The 20420-nt window shown below is 35.0% G+C and overlaps 2 protein-coding genes across 5 annotated transcripts in view; one reads left to right on the top strand and one right to left on the bottom strand.

Annotated features, from left to right (window-relative positions):
• The first annotated feature begins 922 nt into the window (after positions 1–922).
• Positions 923–13178, top strand: LOC126820627 (transmembrane protein 169). Its single transcript, XM_050548713.2, has 2 exons — positions 923–1014; positions 3615–13178. Exon 2 carries the CDS (start codon positions 3650–3652, stop codon positions 4259–4261), a length of 612 nt encoding a protein of 203 aa, XP_050404670.1. The 5' UTR covers positions 923–1014; positions 3615–3649; the 3' UTR covers positions 4262–13178.
• A 1392-nt stretch (positions 13179–14570) lies between these two features.
• Positions 14571–20420, bottom strand: part of LOC126820601 (F-box/LRR-repeat protein 7) — a 165657-nt gene continuing 159807 nt past the window's right edge. For all 4 annotated transcript variants that reach the window (XM_050548667.2, XM_050548668.2, XM_050548669.2 and 1 more), the window contains one exon: positions 14571–16853. In XM_050548667.2, the coding sequence (XP_050404624.2) occupies positions 16120–16853 (734 nt within the window). In that variant the 3' untranslated portion in view covers positions 14571–16119. The remainder of the gene's footprint in view (positions 16854–20420) is intronic.

Here is a 20420-nt window from a genome sequence, read left to right as displayed (position 1 = left end):
TCTACATTTCAAAATCAAAGACTAGGCGAAAGAGAGAGAGAGAGAGAGAGAGAGAGAGAGAGAGAGAGATGTGTTTAACGTCCACTCGACACAACTAGGTCATTTCGGGACTAACATATGGTTTAATTTTATTTCAATAATTCGCTTGCGCATAGGGGTCTTTAGCAGTGGGAGGAAACCAGAGGACCCGGAGAAAACCTACGAGGTTGGACAGGCGACCCTACTCCTTAAGTCACGTACAACCGGGGAATCGAAAGCACGCTAGTTGACTCAATGACAGACCTTATGATACAGCGCGCACTATACTGATGAAACGTTTAGTAAGCTGCCCTAATGGCGGTGTGGTGTTCGGTAAAAAAAAAATCAAAGACTAGGCCTACACAATATAAAGCAAAATAACATCGGTATAGTAGGCTATATTCTAAGGTTTTATATTATATGACGTTTACGGTGATATATTCACAGAAATGCCACAACGGTATCACCATCCATCAACCAATAGTTTTGTTAAAGAGTAGACCGTTACAATTTTGGCGAAATGACTAATATGTGTGGACGAGTTAACTGAATAATTTGTGTGGCCGAGTGTGACATATTATGGATGACTTAACCTTACAACAATTCCTATATCTGTCAATCAAGACGTCAAATAAGTTTATTGACTTTATGTAAATTTTCTCACTACAGACAAAACACTTATCTAAGTAATCAGTTATCTCGTCAATTCTCATTTGAAATATTCATGAATTATTGTCAAAAGGTGAAATCAAGCAGGATGACTCATCGTTCGTTAACGTTGAAGCGATCGAAGAAGCCGACCGGAAATTAACATTATTCAATTTTTTGTCGCTTATATCATTAAAATATCTTGATTATCCAGTCATTGTAAAAGAAATTGAACTTAAAATAGTGTCTGGTTATTCTAGATTTCTACATGTTGACATTTTGTCTATTGTTCAATCTGTAAGACGTCGATAAAAGATGAATTCTGTTGCTTACATCTATCATTCTAAGGTAAAATGGTTTCCCTTGTTTATGATCGAACTATCAGAGAAAATATGCAGTTTGCAATATGAATAAAGTTCTCTGTTGCTAACCTCGGTATTTGCCTACTATCATGTTAATGCTGTCTGAACAGCAGTGAATGGAAAGCATCATCAGTCTTCATTCAGTCACTAAGTCAGTAACATACTTACATAGGGACTGACATAGTTCAGTTTTCCTTCTAAGTTCCAGAGTTCCCACTCTGGTGACTGGCTGGCAGGGATTAGTAGCGTACTGACTCACTGGAAACCAATTGGTCTAAAAAAAGCAAAATGTATTCTGCTTAAACTTTGTCCTTGTGAGTCACTACCCGTTAATATTAAGTTCCAAATATTTGGTTAGGATAAATCCCGGTTGAGTTGGCACTATTGAAATTGGTGTGCAGTCATGATTAGTCACCCTTTTAATATCCCCTGAAATTTCAAGTTGTGTAACTGCTAGCACCTCCAAGATTTAGTAGCCAGACATTGATTTATTGAACTGTTAATGTTATTGGCATGTTCATATGTGTAAGAATGCATGTTTTGACTTCTGGAATTTGATGAAAAGTATGCTACATAAATTGTAGCCTCAAATGCCACTGTCTGGGCAAAATTCTCCTTAGCCCACAATTACATGTATGTAGAAAAAATAAACAACTTATCACTGATAGTGGTAAAGTATGGACTCCATTTTCCCATTTGTCAAAAAAAAAAGGGGGTGGGGTGGGTGGGTTGAAAAGAATGAGGTTAAAAAGGCTCACAAACTCATTCTCCTTTATTTTTTAATCAAACTGCATTGGTTACGGGAGCAGGTCGTTTCATCCCACTACCGGTTCACCCCGGGCTGTTTCATCCGGGCTGTTTCATCCCAAATTTACACGGGTCCTTTCATCCCACTTATATCGAGTCGTTTCATCCCACAAATTTAAAAACCGGTATTACATGAATTTTTAATATTTTATTTATACATTAATACCAATAACAATATGTCAATGCAATTTTATCATGAATAGTTGGTTTCACTATAACTATGGAATTGTTTAGTTTCATTAGCTTCTGCGCAATTTAGTTGATTATTTAATAATACGTATAGAGCCCATGATGTATTTTGGCGAGTGATTAAGCTGTCAATATGTAATTATAAAATACCTTTTTATAAAGAAGATAAATGATGTTAGACATCATAAACTAACAAACAATACGAATAAACAATACGAATATACAGCGGTGAACTAATCTCGGTCGGTAATCAACAAAAATCGACGAGTAAAACTTATTCATTCCATACATTATTGTTTATTTAACAATAAGTAAGTGTTTAACAGTTTATTTAACAATAAGTACAACTCAGTTAATTGACTGCTATTATAATAACAAGGGGGATGAAACAGCCCGGGATGAAACAGCCCGATAAAAAATTAGGTTGGGATGAAACAGCCCGGGGTGAAACGGTTGTGGGATGAACTGACCTGCATCCATTGGTTACCTACATGTACATGTCAATGTATAAGTTTTCGATTGAAGTTTAAGATTCTTCTATAAATTTTCAAGGCATACATTAAATGGTATGGCACCATTTTCTTTGAACTTTCAGTCTAGGAAACAGTTTCTCCACCACTAGGGCTAATAAACATGGCCGTACATTGTAGGCTATTCCATGCAGTTTGCTATTATTTCAAATTCTAACTGTCAACTATTCTTTTAGGAGCACGCCAAACTTAAGCCTACACAAGACCTTGGTATTCTGTATCAATCCTAAACTCTGTTCTTGCCAGTCCGTCTGTCGTACACAACTGACACGGGGATACCATGTCAGAAAATCCAGTGCATCTTTCTTAGTCAACACCGCGAGCAAAACCAAGACATGGCTTAGAGAGCCAGTGCCAAAAGCTGGCAGTGGACATATTAGCCGAATCATTTGTCTGAATCGTTCCGCTGAATCAATCGGCGCCAAATATTTTTTCGGCCGAATGGGTGGACACACCAGTCGATTGTATCACCTTTCACATCACATGATTAAACATGGTGGCGTCTATGTGTTCAAACAATCACGTGACTTCTCAATATGGGTGGATGATGAGTGGTGATTGGCTAATGAATTCTACAATCATAGCCGAATCATTTGTCTGAATCGTTCCGCTGAATCAATCGGCGCCAAATATTTTCGGCCGAATGGGTGGACACACCAGTCGATTGTATCACCTTTCACATCACATGATTAAACATGGTGACGTCTATGTGTTCAAACAATCACGTGACTTCTCAATATGGGTGGATGATGAGTGGTGATTGGCTAATGAATTCTACAATCGTCCGAATGTTTCGGCGATGCGGACACATCAGGCGAATATAATTCGGCCGAATGAAAATTCGACCAAATATACCAAACATGTTTGATTCGGGTGAATTATTCGACGGCCAAATAATAGTGGACACACCAGCCAAATGTGGACGCCGATTGATTCGGCCGAATCATTAGGCTAGTGTGTCCACCGCTTTATTTAGTCCTCTGAGCCAATGGCATTGTTCAGAATTTTAGAAAAATCCTGTTATTTACCCTTGTTTTATTGTGTGAATTATATCTTTTAGAATTGAAAAATGGAAAGTGAATACATGTAGAAAAGATGGCTGAAGAAAAAGAATGGATAGAATTGACCAAACCACTGTCCAAGAAACCATCATCAATAGAAACTAAGAATGGTCAGCTTATTACTCTGCCTGGAACTGTAACCCAGGGTTACCAGACAGGAGAAACAGTGGACGTACAGCTGGATCTATCAGATCACGAGTTGAAACGACTTGCGAACAAAGAGAAGAGTGAAAAATGTGGTTGTGGCTTGAGACAAGGGGTCCATATAGTTCTATTTTCTGTAATATTTGTACCAATATCATGGATTATGTCCCTTTGCATGGCGTTTTATATGGGGGCCATTACGTTATATAACATATACCTATATTACAGTGAGGAAAGAACAATATGGCATAAATTAACCGTTTGTCCACTACTTATACTAACATTCCCGTTTACTGTTGGGTTATCTGCCCTTGGCGTGGCTTTTTACGCATGTGTACTTCAAGTTTCATGGCGTTACAAATCGTGGTTGAGAGAAGTTTTAGATTTTGAGAAAGGATTTTATGGTTGGTTGTGCTTAAAGACTGATCTACCCCACTGTGCTCCATATGATGTTGTGATATTAGATGAATCAGTTTTAACTCTACAAGATCCTGTTACTTAAACTCGACTATCTCTAAAATCGATAATAAAATATGCGACTCAGCACATTTTTATACGCTCTAACGTGGAATAAGACTCGTTGAAAAATCTGTAAATGTATAATATTTATTGGAGTGGCTTGTATAGATTGGTCACTTTAACAGAAGGACTATTTATATGGAATACGATCACTGGTTTATAATAAACGATGTTTCGACAAGTGTTCTCTTATAGAAATGTTACACCATATGATTGTGTTCCTTATAAATGATCGTTTTGTTCTTCTTACAAACTGTTTGGCTGTTGTTGACATTATTGTTACCATATTTTTCGGAGTATAAGTCGATACTCTTTTTCGCAGAAGTTCGGCCTTCGTCTTATGCCCCGCTTCGACTTCTGTACGGATGAAGGTAAAAAAAAAAATGTCAGTTACCATCTCTCCACAATGCCGCACACACTATCGTCTAAAACAAAAATACTTTAAATTACACCTGATTTTTTATTTTTAGGCCTATTTAATATTATGGGCCAATTTATCTTGGCATACACCGGCACAGTATACAGTCATGAATTTCAATAATAGATTGATACCGTAGAGTTGAAAAACATCCGTCTTATATACCGCTTCGACTTATGGATGGAGGTTGGAAAAACAGTAAAATATGCCGATTCGACTTATACTCCACATCAATTTATATCCCGTAAAATATGGTAAACATAATCTCCAACCTTTGATAACGTAAGTACTTCCAATCTGTAGCCAAACAAATATTCATTTGTGCCATTAATACACCAATTATGCCAAATTGGTACATAGAGACTTATAGCCACATTGGTATACAGACAACTCATCCTAAGACAACTCATCCCAATATAAGACAACCCATCCCAACTTTAAAACATGGGTCAAGATATAAGACAACTCATCCGAACAAATATAAGTGCTAGTTATATTTGTTTTAATGCAATTGCTTTCTTTGAAGACCACTCAGATCATTCTGATTTTGTTATAAAAATGTGTTATCTTAAAATTGATATTATTGTTTTAATAAAATTGATATTGTTGTTTTAAATTTTAAGTTGTTTTAAGTTTTGGGCCCTCTGTATACTTATCATAGTGTATACATTTCAATTCCTTCTTTGAACCATACATATATATAACTGAAAATGTTGGCCCGAGTCGTGCTGATTGTTTCCATATCATTGTCTGATAGAAATTTGTCAGAATATGACATATCCTTATCTTTATGTATGAGTTTCAGTATAGCTGATATCTTGGGATGAGTTGTCTTCCAACTTGGGATGAGTTGTCTTCTAACTTGGGATGAGTTGTCTTGAGATGACTTGTCTTTGGGATGAGTTGTCAGGTATTCAGAACATTGATTTAAGATAATTATTTAAATTAACAACTATTATTTTAAGAAAATTGGACATCAAATTTAATAATGAAATTACTTTGAGATCTCAAATAAAATGAGTAGTCCCAGATTTAAACAAAATATATTTTTACCTGATAAACGAGACTATCAAACTACAACATGCTTTTGGACATGGTTATCCAGAGACTATGATGTTGTCAATCAAAATGAAATAGACCATGTGTATTTTTGTGTATGAGCTTCAGATAGTTGTAGTAGACCAGAGAATCATTTGAAGAGCCCCGGGGAAGAACGATCTAAGTCACTTTTTCAACGAACCCCAGTTAATGGTGCCATCTGGTAGCAAATTGTATAAGCTTTCTGTGGAACAATCAATTTCAGGTAAAAACAATTGGCGTCACATCGAACCAAGGCCCCTCTGAAATGGCCTCCCGGACAAATAAGTTCATCGTACCCTTTATTTGACCTTAATTTGGCTGAAAAGTGGAAGTCAATTGTTGTACTGGTAATTATGATTAGCACTAAACATCATTTTGAAGTTGTAACTAAACCCACTCATTGTTCTGTTTGCATCAATCATTCTCGTCCAAAAGTCTGTTTTGCCTTCTATGCGAAAAGACGAAAATGTGACTTAGATCGTTCTTCCCCTGGACTCTTCATTTGGATATAATCCCTCTGTGAGCTTATAATAACTCTTGCGTTTAAAGTTTTTTGTTAGCAATTTCCAAACTTAACCCATTCCACAAAGTAATTACTTTAGCATTCAAACATCCAGCTTTGACTTGAGCATTCAAACACCTGGGAACTTGATTTTAAGATTGAAACACCCAACTTGATTTTAACATTCAAACACCAAACTTGGATTTGAACATTCAAACACCCAGCTTGGTTTTGAGCGTTCAAACAACCCACTTTGATGTTTGCATTTAAACAACCAGCTTTGATGTTAGTATTCTAACACCCAGATTTGTTTTGAGCATTCAACACCCAGCTTTGAATAGAACAATCAAACACCCAGCATGGCATTAAGCATTCAAACACCCAGCTTTAATTTTATAGAATTTAAACAAATAGCTTTCTACATTTAAATGAGCAATCTGATTTTTATCAGGGATCAAAACCTGTGATGGAAATTTATGTTCATTATACAGAGCCTTAGGCCTAAATCATTAATGTTTAATGATTTTTATTTTATGCCATATAGTACAGAACTTAATTTCTTATATTGAAATTTGTCATAAGCTTTTAGAATGACTGAGCCATATACAATATCAATCTGATTAAGATACATTTCTATGTTTCGTTTCGTTATTTTATACTTTCGATGGGCTACACTACATGAAGATCTGACCAATTGTACTGGGAGGTCGCATCAGGGGTCATACGAACAACTTCTGACCCTATAACGTCAGACATTGATTAATCAATCAGCGTTGACGTTTCTATTGGTTTACCCACAGTTCTATGCAGAGCACGCCAAGAACTCGTCATAACAGACTGTTTCATTGGATAATCCCTCACATCAACTAGAACGCCTGTTATATAACAACTCTCCCAGATCCTAGTGTCGTGAAGACAAGTAAAACGAAATTTTGAACTACAAAAAAACGAAACGAAATAGGGTCTGTGTTTTAATCAGATTGTATGTACATGTATTCTTTTTGTATTATATAATATAGGCATACTTTACTTACAATGTAGTATTACAGTGTAGTATATCACTGCTTACTAGTCATAATAACACTTTTAATATTATATTTTAATGAGCTTTCTGTATTTAAATGGTTTCATGCTGTTGTATAATTGTTATGGTCTGAAGAGTTATTTCCCCTTACTAACAAATTTCTAACAATTGTACTGGGTCCTGTTTCTTGAAATCTTAACTACAGATAAAATCCAAATTTTAGTACATACTTCAGTTTTGATTGGCAAAGCACTAAAATCAATCTAATATTATCCAATCAAATTACTAAAATTTGGATTTTATCTTAGTTAAAATTTCGTGAAACAGGCCCCAGAATATAAAGTTATTTAGACAAGCAAATTATTTTCTCTTAATAATTTAAAAAATCCACATGACATCCTTGGCTTTTGCATCTTACAGTGAATTAAACTCAATAAATCATTATTGTCAATGATTTCCTACCAGGGGCCTGTTTCATGAAATTTTAACTAACATAAAATCCAAACTTTAGTAATATGATTGGATAATATTAGATTGATTTTAGTTAAGATTTCGAGAAACAGGGCCCAGGATACTAGTAAATTCAGGGTATTTCATTATTACCACAAATATAGTTTTTGAAAGGATACTAGTAAATTAAGGGTCAATTAAAGGGAGATAAGTCAGTAGTTTGTCATTATTTGATTATTACCACAAATATAGTTTTTGAAATCTACACCTATCTGGATTTTTACCCATGTTATTATACAAAGGGTGTGTTTTTTTTTATATTTTTTTTGTATTAATTTAGTTGATTGTATATATATATATATATTGTGACACTTTATCAATGGCAAGGGAGGGGGGGGGGGGATATATAGGCCTAGCCGGTTTCCCAATTCTATTCTTATTGAATGAAATTTAGTTTTAAAAAAAATCATTGTCAACGGCTTGGCTTGGGACAGATAAAACATGAATTTAATGTCATATAATAACCAATCGGATTAAAATACAGATCTGTGTATAAAAATTGGGTTAATGCTACAAATTTTGTGTTTTTTTGACTGGTTAGCTAGTTTTGACTGGTTAGCTAGTTTTGACTGGTTAGCTAGTTTTGACTGGTTAGCTAGTTTTGAAGTGAAAACTCATACATGTGTGTGGTGCTGAAATAATTTGGCAATGACATGAGTTCAGATTGAATGAGGCCCAACACACATGTATAATATATGGTTAGTTAACATATTAATGCTCAGTGTATATTGCACATGTTGCCAAACTAATTATTGCTCATAAAATCAGTTTATTATTTGACAGATGAGATATTTGGTAAAATGTCATTTCTACCTCACTAATGTAAAGGTGCACAATATTTTTATTTATTTAGCTTTCTGGATCAGGTAATGTGAAGTCAGATATATTTATCATTAGCAGTTCTTTTTGAATGTTAAAGATACATTATGGAAGACTAGATACAGAGCTGGCAGTTAAACTATAATAGTTAAAAACTAGATAATGTAAAGGGAATATGCTCAAAATTTCAGTCAAATTGATCCATTGTGAACCGCGATATTAGTGTTTGAAATTTAGGCCTAGCCTCGATCATCATTATTATACGATTAAAAACATAGTCTCTATTATCCATTTTTGGATTAAATCATCAGTGAGCGTTGAGCAGGAAATTGGATTCAAATCCAGTAAATATCCAACACATAAGATGAGTTGATTATGATCTGGATAAGTTAATTAATGTCTAATTAATAGTTTATATAACATTTCAGACCTAAAGAAAGACCCGCAATAGGCTGATTTAGCTCTTGCATAATGCATGTTTAATATAAGCTGACTAGCAGAAGTCAAACTTCAATGAAATTTGTTATCTTAGGTAGAATTTAGTATTGGGTATAGAAGCACAATGGAAAGAAATACTCCAAAACATGACATAAGGCCACTCAAAATTGATTTTTTGCTGTTCAGGAATACCTATCAAGAGTTTGCCTCCTGTTTCTTGGGGAAAAATCTAACTTAGACACAAAGACTATTTGGTTGTTCTTCTCAAAAGGTTTCAGTTCCTTATATTTTAGTTTGGAAATTTGGAATAAAAATCGTTCACATGATCAAGTGGCTAATTATTTATTAAGACACTAAACAACTAAAAATTAAATCTTTATGGACAAAATAAATAATGAATGATAATTAGTTTAGTTCTGAAAAATTAATATTTATAAACTTTCACGGAGGGTTAAAATTTGGAGATTCAAATTCAGTAACAAATCAAAGCAACCTATATAATGTTCTTTCACAACATTTGGTGCTGGGCTTAGTTTTTATTTTTTGATTTCAATTTTAATTAGGTGGTATGCAGGGTCTAGATTTTTTTTATAAATAGAACGTTTCATCATACATAGTTTATATTTAAAGTGATAATATTTTTACAGTAGATATCTTAGAGCTTTTGGGGTGTGTTATTTCTTTTAGTTCAAAGACCTTTATTCAAAAAAAAAAAACAATATAACTTAACTATTTTTATAACCCATGCTTTTCATTTGTACTATAGTTTTGACTCAACCAGTGAAATGCCAGTATCCTTAAAACAGTTTTGGTGAATCAGGCTGCTTGAGAAATAACTTAAAAGTGAGCAGACAAAATAAGGTTTTGTTTTTAGTTAAAGATACATTATGGAAGATTAGATAAAGAGCTGGCCGTTAAAAACTTGATAATGTAAAGGGAATTTGCTGAAAATTTCAGTCAACTTGCTCCATTGTGAACCAAGATTTTAGCGATTGAATTTTCGGCCTAGCCTCGATCATCATTACTAAAGTCGATATGATAAAAAACATAGTCTTGATTATCCTATTCATGATTAAATCTTGAATGGAAGTCGAATAGCTAATCGGAACCTAATCCAATAAACATCGCAGACTAGCGAGAGTTGATTATGGTCTGGATAAGTTAATTAATGTCTAATTAATAATTTAGATAACATTTCAGGCCTAAAGAAAGACCTGCAATAGGCAGATTTAGCTCTTGCATGATGTATGTTTAATCAAATAGTTAACAGTTCAGAAATCTCTCATTTTTGAAGTGTATAGAAATGCTTGTTTTAGTAAAAATCAAAAGGGTAACAATTGTTCAGATATATATCTCATTTGAGGTATACACAAAACTGGCGTGGTTTCGAATCCCCAGTTGTACGTGACAAGGAGTAGGGTCGCCTGTCCAACATCGTGGGTTTTCTCTGGGTCCTCCGGTTTCCTCCCACTGCTAAAGATCCCTACGCGCAAGCGAATTATTGAAATAAAATTAAACCATATGTTAGTCCCGAAATGACCTAGTTTGTGTCGAGTGGACGTTAAACCCCATTTCTCTCTCTCTCTTGTTTTGCAAAGTTATTAGAAAAGCAAGTTTTCATGATTATCATTGGCATTATTTTATTTGATATTTGGATGCAATAAATGTCTAAATATTGTATTATGCTTCAATAATTTTAAAATATTAGTGATTTAAATTATTACATAGATTATATGTGAATTGTGGGTTTTATCCACAGGACTTGTCACTTTTTTTGTATATGTCAAATATATTTATAAAATGTTGTGATTTTTTTCTGTCCATCCACTCTAAATATTATTTTAATTTTTATCTTGTGTTTTGTATCAAATTATATACTGTTTATGAACAGATATCTTACTACCATTTTATGCGCTGAGAAGTCACTTTAAGGCTAGATCTATTTCTTAAGGCCAGCTCAATTTTTGTCAAGGTTGCTGTGAAATGTAAATACGGTTAAGGCATGTGATTGTTGGCGAGATTGTAGGTTAGGGTAAGCATTGGGACTAGGTCAAGGGTTAGGGTTGGGGTTGGGATTAATGCTAGCCCTGTTTACATCTCGTGACCTATGCCGAAAAAATTGAGCTGGCCTCATCATTTAGCACTAATGGTCACTATGAGGCATTTCGTTGTAACATGGTGTCACTTTTCTGTGATATCACCCTTGGTGGGAGTGGCCGTAAAAAACTCCAGGAACGAACAAACGAACCATAACTTCAGTGTGTTCCAGGGCAGTGTTATAGTGAAACTCTTGATTACAAGATAAAAACATGTCTTCAATGGACCTAAGTATAGACCGTGTAGAGAAACCCTAATTGCAGTGTTTCCGAGCTTAGTAGTTGGGGGTCCATGAAGTCAACGTGGTCCGAGAAAAAAGATAGCCATGTAAAAATTCAATATGAATTGTTGATATTCGGACAATGGATTTCAGTAACTGATGTTCGGGTCACTTGAATAGGCATGGCAATCATCTGTTATGGGTTGATGTACCACGTCGAAAGTCCACGGTTTTGATAAGAATGACTATTAAGATGACATGTTTTTGATTTGTATTGGAAATCTGACTGTACAGAGTAAATGCCGATGCTGTAGTCTCAGAGATTTTTTAAAATTCCCAAAGGGATCCGCAAGTAGAACGAGTTTTGGAACCACTGTCTTAATGTATAATACTTCAGAGCCAATAGAACCAAAATAAGCGTTAAAGTGAAGCCTTAATATTATAATCAAATTGTAATTAATATGTTTAGTGTTGTTGCATTACCATTCTTAAAGTTGCAATTTCATATTTTTACGTTATATTTTTAAAATTTATTAAAATAAAGCCTTAAAATAGATGGTATCTATAAACAGTCCTACCTTGTTAAAGAATAATCCTATTAACCCTATAATTCACTATTGCCGGTTGAGAAATTGGCGAAAATATCATAGAATAGAAAACAAGGGAGGTAATTGTGTTATTTCCGGTGTAAATGAGTTTTAAGTGTGAGAATGACACCTATGATCGTATAATAGTGAGTTGACAACATATTGAGCAAAAGACATAGAAATAATTATATTTTGACTTTCTTAGAAAATATGAAATTGTAACTTTAAAATACGGTGAGAATAATATTGTACTGAAATAGTTTGAAAAACTTTGTGTATGTGGTAAATCTTTTGCTTGGTCTAGCTTACTTGTTTGATTGCTAAAAATATAATAGACACTTTTATATGGATTACTTATAACTTCAGTATTTATTGTTTCAACGTTCCTGATGACGTAGTGGGTGAGACACTGGCTCGCTAGCTTCGAGGTCGTGTGTTCAATCTCTGCATTGGCCGAGAAAGTTCATCGGGATTTTCCGACATGGTTTCTCCTGGTCATTGGTGCAGGATGGAGGGTCTGACAAGGACAGCTGTCTAGTCGTTCAGATGGGACGAAAACCCAGATCCTATGTATACATTGGCATGCACAGAAAATATCCATTGGCAGTTGGAATTCGATATAAGAGTAGGCCATAGTGCCGCTGTCCAGGCAAAATTTCAGTCATAGTACACTGTATGGCGTATGCCTGTCTTCAACAGCCCAGTTGGTGCAGAAAAGTAGGATGTCAAACATGATAATGATTCAATAACTATGGATAAATCTTGAAAGGAAAAATACAGAAGTTTAATAATCCATGTTATGGTGTCATGTGTTTTATTCCTCTCCTCAGTTCCCGCTAAATGATTATCATCTCCATGTACAGAAACATGGGATTCTGAGAACCTGGGCCCTTATTCACGAAATTTTAACTTAAGATAAAATCCAAATTTTAGTAGATACCTCAATTTTGATTGGCTAAGCACAAAAATCAATCTAATATTATCCAATCAAATTACTAAAATTTGAATTTTATCTCAGTTAAGTTTTCGTGAATAAGGGCCCGGTTGTATACTTTTAACCCACATTTTAAATGGATTTCGATGTAAATGACAAATATATTATGGTTGTGTCTCTCTATTGCCTTGTTATCTGACTATATTCTATTAGACGTCCCACTTTCTGTATTTTAATATGTAACGGCATTAAATGCTTCTCCTTTTTCTAACTTTAGTTTGTTGTTATTTATTATGATAGTGTTTTTATTATATCCAACGAAGAAATGAAGTCTAGAAGATTCTACGGTGAGTTTTGTGCTCGTTATAGCAGTAGTACGATTCGTTCACCCTCCGTGCGCCGTACATTTGTTTGGAAATACAATGTATATATTTTGACAAGATACGAATGGGAATAGGCCAGTTTTGTGTCTGGTGTACCTCTATATCCCACAAGAATGTCCCGACAGACAACTTTTGGATTCCTTGGTCCGATAGACAGAGTTTGGAATGCTTTATCCGACACACAACTTTTGGATTTACTGGTGCGACGAACAACTTTTGGATTGCTCCGTCTGACAGACAACTTTTGGATTGCTTGGCCCGTTTCCTATGCGTATTCCGAGTAATCGACGTCGATTGAGCAGTTGGGAAGGGACGAAATGGTGTGGGATTCATCTCCAGATCTTCCCAGGGGCTAAGACGATTGCCGCATGCAGTAAGCATTTTTATCTACAGGACCCGCTGTGTTTTGGAGGGTTTTAAATATTTGACAAAATTTTATTCATGGATAGTGCCGGAAATATATTGCATTATTATTATTGCCCCAAAATAGATCGTTTTAGTTGGACAATGGCTTATTTTACCAGAAACACACCCCGTTAGATATCTTTTGGAAAGATACAGCACAATTCAATTCCACCTTATGCTACGGGAGCTGCCATTATTATAAATCTGTCTCAAAAATTCCGCTTGAAGCATTTCGTTTAGCATGTTCATAAAACTACCTGACCTTTTGTTTGTCTTTAAGAAAAAAAAATTGACACCGATATAATGGGAAGCTGTAATATCTTCATATGTATCAAAGGGGGGGGGGGTGTCCGAACCGAATGATTAGCACGTGCGCGCTGTATCATAAGTTCTGTCATTGAGTTAACTGCATGGTTTCGATTCCTCGGTTGTACGTGACAAGGACTGGGGTCGTCTGACCAACCTCGTGGGTTTTCTCAGGGTCCTCTGATTTCCTTCCACTGCTAAAGACCCCTAGACACAAGCGAATTATTGAAATAAAAAATTGGACCATGTTAGTCCCGAAATGACCTAGTTTATGTCGACGTTACACCCCCCCCCCCACCCTGCAGGGGATATGACTTCATTAAGAAATGATTATCTATCCATAGTACATATACATTTAACATGTGGGTGTTGGTGCATCGTCGTTGATGTTGTCAGTACCAAGATTCCAAAAGGGTTCGTACTTGTCCCACTATGCTAATGAGTCATATGCATGCACACAATGATCCTGTTAAAATATCAGGAACTTGTTGTAACGGTCACGTGTTATCCTCTATTTGTCGAAATTCAGTGCCGCCATTTATATCCCAAATCATTAAACAGTGTACAAATAGTTCTTTATATTTTTATTGGTTTTGATTTGTTATAGAAACATGTCTATAACATGGTTACTATAGAAACACATATAGCATTTTTAACATGTTTACCATGGAAACATTGGTAACAGTTGATCATGATTACTATAGAAACATATCTATAACAGGGGTTTATGATCTGTATTTAACTTATATATTTACAAAACAATGTTGTATTTATTAACAATATATACATTTAAATTTATACAATTTAATAATATATTTGTACATATGTACTCAATTTCCGTCTTCATCAGAACAGTAGGACGTGAAACTCCATTTCATTTGTATTCAATTCTTTGTCAAAGAGGCGATAAGCTAGAATAAGTTGTTGTCATTAATCAGCTTCTATCATACTAAATGTTTAATATGGATATTTATTTAGAAATTTCTTAATAGTTTAAGCTCCGGTACTTGCAGTATTCTTGATTAAAAGCTATTTAGGAACTCGAATTTTCAAACTGCGTATTTGAGGAATGTGGAGGATGTTTGTAAGATTCGATGTTCATAATTTAACAATATTTATACCCTTAATTTCGCGTTATATTGGGGCAGCCTAGTGTTACAACAGAGTTGATGCCGACGATAACCCCCAGTTACCATTACTATTACCCCAGGGCCGTTGATTGAGATAATAAAAATACAGTACCTTAAATACTCAGGGGCAATTTAAACACGTTATTCAGAACTCAAAACATAGCTATAGACAGAAGGTTCCGACTTCACTGTTCGGAAACTATAAAGGAATGTTTTCGAGTTTATTTTGCATACTAGTATTTCTGGATTTGGGTTGCTTTACCATCCCAATCGCTCGTCCGTTCTTAGATATACAGAAATATTATTTCAAACATTTCAAGCTATATCAAATAGAGTGTTTTGCTTTTATTCAACGCTTTCTTTTTTACTTTGTGGTACTAGCACCATACGGTGCCTAGTTACCACTGGCGTTCTATTCGTCTCCTCTTCTGGACAGTCCGTAGCCGTTCATGAAGGGAATCAACCGTTCACGAAGGGAATCAACGCTTGCTTTCACCTAGAGGTGTCTAACTACGACTGGCATTCTCTTCTTCTGAACAGTCCGTAACCGCGTTCATGGCCCAAATCAACCTTTGGTGATTACAGTATTGACAGAATCTCGCTGGTAACCACGAGGCTGTTCTGGGCGTAGTCGAACTTATTGTTAGAGATTCTTAATAAAATTAATTAATTGTGGAGACATAAATATCTCAGAGCATGAAAAATACATTAAACTGAAATAAAAGAACATTAAAGGAACTTATTACGCTGATTAAAAATACATTTAAAGCTGTTGATGTAACCTGCACTATTTTGTTCGTATGGCGTTTAATAAATAAATTATTTAAAAAATACAGATCTTGGGGGGGGGGGGGATATCCAAAACACCACAGGGGACTCTTGTAAGGGATTATAAGTTATTCGTTAGACCCATTGTTCAACGTTACTGGTATAAGTTATTCGGTAAACGTACACAGAATATAACGAAATAAACACTTGTGGATTTCTTTCAATAAAAAGCTGGGTTTGTGTGCTCTATAATACAACGTCTACAGTACCGCTTCACTAACTTGTAACCCTCCACAGAAATATTACAATCCTGAATGTTCAATTGTTGTAGTCCCCGACAATGATAAGACAACTGAACGACACCCTTGTCCGTTATCTGATCACATGATTTCAAACTTAATTTACGCAACTGCGGACAGTTTTGAGATAGCACCAATAAGCCTTCGTCGGTTATATCACATTTCCCAACGTCCAACGACCTCATCCGCGGACAATTCACAGAAAGTAGTTCTAGAGATTCATCAGAAACCCCTTCACACCCGCGAACGTTTAAATAACGTAATTTAGAACAGAACTTCGCCAAATAGCGCACACCAACGTCTGACATACGATCACATTTAGCGACACTTAAATATCGTAAATTTTCTCCTAGTTTTGAAAGGTCTCTTAGTCCAAGATCTGTGATTTTACGACAGTCTGAAACACTGAGTTCACGCAGAGTGCTGCAGTAATTGGCTAGATATTGCATGGATTCGTCAGTGAGGCGCACACAGCGTCGTAAATATAGAAACTGCAACTGAGAACAATGCATGGCGATGATTCCCAAACCTTCGTCATCCAGAGCAAAACAATCCGTCATATCTAAATATCGTAGGTAAATCTGTTGTTGGTGACGTGGTGTTCCATGTGATACAGCTCCTTCCAGTAAACTTATACACGTGACCGATGAACAACCTATAAAAATACAACAGCAAAAGATTAATTACTTGCTTTTGTTCATGAATATCACAGAACGGGTAAACCGAAACAATCAAAGCTATAAAAGAACTTTTTTAATTATTAAAATAATTGTTCTTGATTATCATTTTATAACCCTCATCATTTACAGCTACCCGAAGCTTACAAAAGACACACGTAATCGTCTTCTTTTTGGACCGGAAGTGTAGAACAACGGAAGTTAAATAGTTATGGTTGTCAGGGTCGTTCTACTGTATGATATAAATACACATCAGGTGCAATGATTGTTAGTTTGTGATAATCGTTAATAAGAATAAAAATATAATTTAGGGTAGAAACAGATATAGTCAAGAGTTTACCACAACCAAGGGAGATAATATTTAAACAAGGGGAGATAATAAAGATAATTTTATGATTAATGAATGACATTATAGGAAAAAAAATGTTGGAAGTAAATGAAGCCCGAGCCAGGCAGAGAAAAGGGATGAAAGACTTACCTTAATGAACAGAATATCTATCATAATACCAATTAACATTTACTTTAGTTTAAGTGTATTAAGCCCTGTTCACACGTCATACACACGTCATATTGTCCATCTCATAGTATGGCCAACATAACATTACCAGAGAATATTTTGCCAAAGTTTTAAAACATTCACAGCCTCTTGTTAGCCATTTGACTGCACATTAACATTATAACTGAGTGGATACTAAACCTTTATCTTTGAAACATTCCTTATGGCATCATCTGTTATTTTATCATACCACCTGTGCATGTGCATTTCATGTCTTCATTCAGTACGCACATGCAGACGAATGTATATAGTTCATCCGGTATTGGAGCATGGAGCATGATCTAAACTTTGATCCACAAAGCTAATAATTTGAAATTACTTACCGTGAAGATTTGGTTTAACAAGTGTTAAGTAAGAACAGATTACAAAAGATGGCGTGCAGAAAGTTGAAATATTAAAGAAAACAAAAACATTCAAAGTTAGCGAATGATTAAAATAGATATAACTATATCATTTCTTGGTCATTGACTTGCTTTAAATAACAACCATAGTCTTCGCTCAGCGGCGAATTTCTTACGATTCAAGCAAGATGCCGAAATTAAATAGAATGTATTTGTTAGAACCGATAGTTAGCTTTAAACAATGCCAAAATCTAACTTTCTTGAGAGTTCAACTTTTCCAGTTTTTAATATTTGTTTTACAGCCGAATAAAAATAGAAAATATTTTGTAGATTTTGGATCTGCAAACCAAACTTTTACAGGGAAATGAAACAATAGCCCAGAAAATTATTGCTAACATTATGTTGTTGAATTTTTGAGTTATGGGCCTTTGTTTTAAGTCAACCGTTCCAAGAAATAATATGTCTATAGCATTTGATAAGAGATAATGATCAGGCCAGTGCGAATAAGACATGCATGTGAACATATCATAAAGCAAATTAAGAAATCTATTTATAAAAACGACTAGTCGTTGGTATAGAAAATATACCTAGTAGGTATCAATCAACACATGAATATTTTTTAGCTTTAATCCATTTTTGAAACCGGTTTTTAAACAAGAACGAGCGTACTATTGACCGGGAACCGAGCTATCGATGCACATTTGTCCAAGGAACAAGCAGGCCCAGTACTCGAATTGACAGATGATTATCGCCCCAAAGAAACAGTTTTTTTAAGCAAGGAGGAACGTACTATGGACCAGGAACCGATCATGACGTCATCGCTACCTTCTTGTGACGCCAATCGATGTGCATTTGTCCAAGGAACAAGCAAACCCAGTACTTGAATTGACAGATGCTTAGAATTTTAACGATGGGTATCGCCCAAAGAATAAGAAGAGCAGCAAGACGAGTAGCGCTCGAAACATAGTTTCTGGTCCTAAAATGTTTCCATATAATTTCTACAACTCTTCCAGGACTAGATAGTTTTTATAAATAGATACGGTACCGGATATAAAACTAATATAGAGAAGTCAGCAATCGTGAAAAAATTAACCATATAGCTACAAGATATATTATACCATTTCACGATAATCTTTCACTATATATATATTTATCAACTACAATAAGATTGCGCATACAACTTGTGCTGATAAAGGGTCGAATAAATTACTTCTACAACTGGTAAGAAACAGGAATCTAGTCCTTCGGATGGGGTTAACGTAAATAAAACCTTATCAGTTCCAATTGGTTAAAAAGTAGGCGGAAGCACCGCGCTGATCGGATACAATTTTAGCCATAAATCATGCCCGTCTGATTTTATTATTAATTGTAAAATATATTAGAAAGGGGCTGTAATAGTTTTATTTATCTAATATCTGTTTTCATGGCACTACGGGTATCTATATAACTAAAAGTAACTAACTATCTATACGCCCATAGCTTAAATAAAATCCGTCGTTTCAACCCTCTTAATCAATATTTAAAAATAGATCATTTCAAGATTAGGAAATTTTCTCCCAATTATTGCTTGTAGTTTTTATGTAAATTTGTTAAGTTGGCATCAACACGTGTTTTACAACCAATCAGGGAGCTAATATATAGGCCAATTTATTTTTGCGAAAATCTATTAAAGATACATCCCAATGTAAACAATATGGTTTTGACACATGGAAGTTATTCGATTAGGTATTGATTATGAAATTTTGAAGAAATTGAAGGCCATCTAAAAGTAAGAAAATCAAATATTATTTACCAAATATTTGCTACTTTCGATTGCGGTCACACTCTTACATGCGTTCGGAAATATTCGTTTAAGAAATTAACAAGTTTGGCAAATCATTAAAAAAAGATTATGATGACAAGACATTTTACCAGCACGAGTTTTATGCAATCAAATGAAAGTTTCCACATATTCTTTACATCATTTTAACCAAAACGCTTTCAGTTCAGTATAAACTGACCAATGGCCTCGTACTTGGATTTAAACTCTCAACCAACGAAAAGGCTGCATTCTTAAAATATTTTAGTTTATGTTTTCGTGAATAAGGCCCCCTGGGGCTTTTAAATAATCATGAATTTAGTTCGGGGTGCAATTAGTTAACTAATGGCGAAGCCATTGATCATTATCCAAAGACACATCCTTACTAGATCCGTGCTTACAGCAAACTTGGGACTTAAATTGAGGTTTTGATGCAAAATGATTCTGAAGAATACATGTCAACTCTGTACTAGTCTAGATGTTATTTAAATAGCATGCTAATCATACGAAATAAATATACCACAACAGTCTATATTCTATTTACACCATAGTATACACTGTAAAGGACGGAGAGCAGGGAGGTCGTAATAATCTTTATGCAATCTCACTTAAAAGTCATCGCCAATCTCCGTTATATTACGCTTGTCCTCGGCAATGACCGTTACCTTACGTTTGGCTTCCGGTCTTTCCCGTGACACCCGAACAAATAAGGTGCTGAATCAAGCAGATCTTGTGAACTTCTCGAATGAGAAGTGGTATCAGATGTTATTGAAAGTTGATATTTGAACTTATTTGGGTCCATGGTCACCAAGAAGACTGTGCTCACGTTTAATGTTTTGGGTTGACATAG

The sequence above is a fragment of the Patella vulgata genome, chromosome 5, assembly GCF_932274485.2.
Source record: "Patella vulgata chromosome 5, xgPatVulg1.2, whole genome shotgun sequence".
NCBI classification, from domain to species: domain Eukaryota; kingdom Metazoa; phylum Mollusca; class Gastropoda; family Patellidae; genus Patella; species Patella vulgata.
This window is presented reverse-complemented; position numbering and strand designations above follow the sequence as displayed.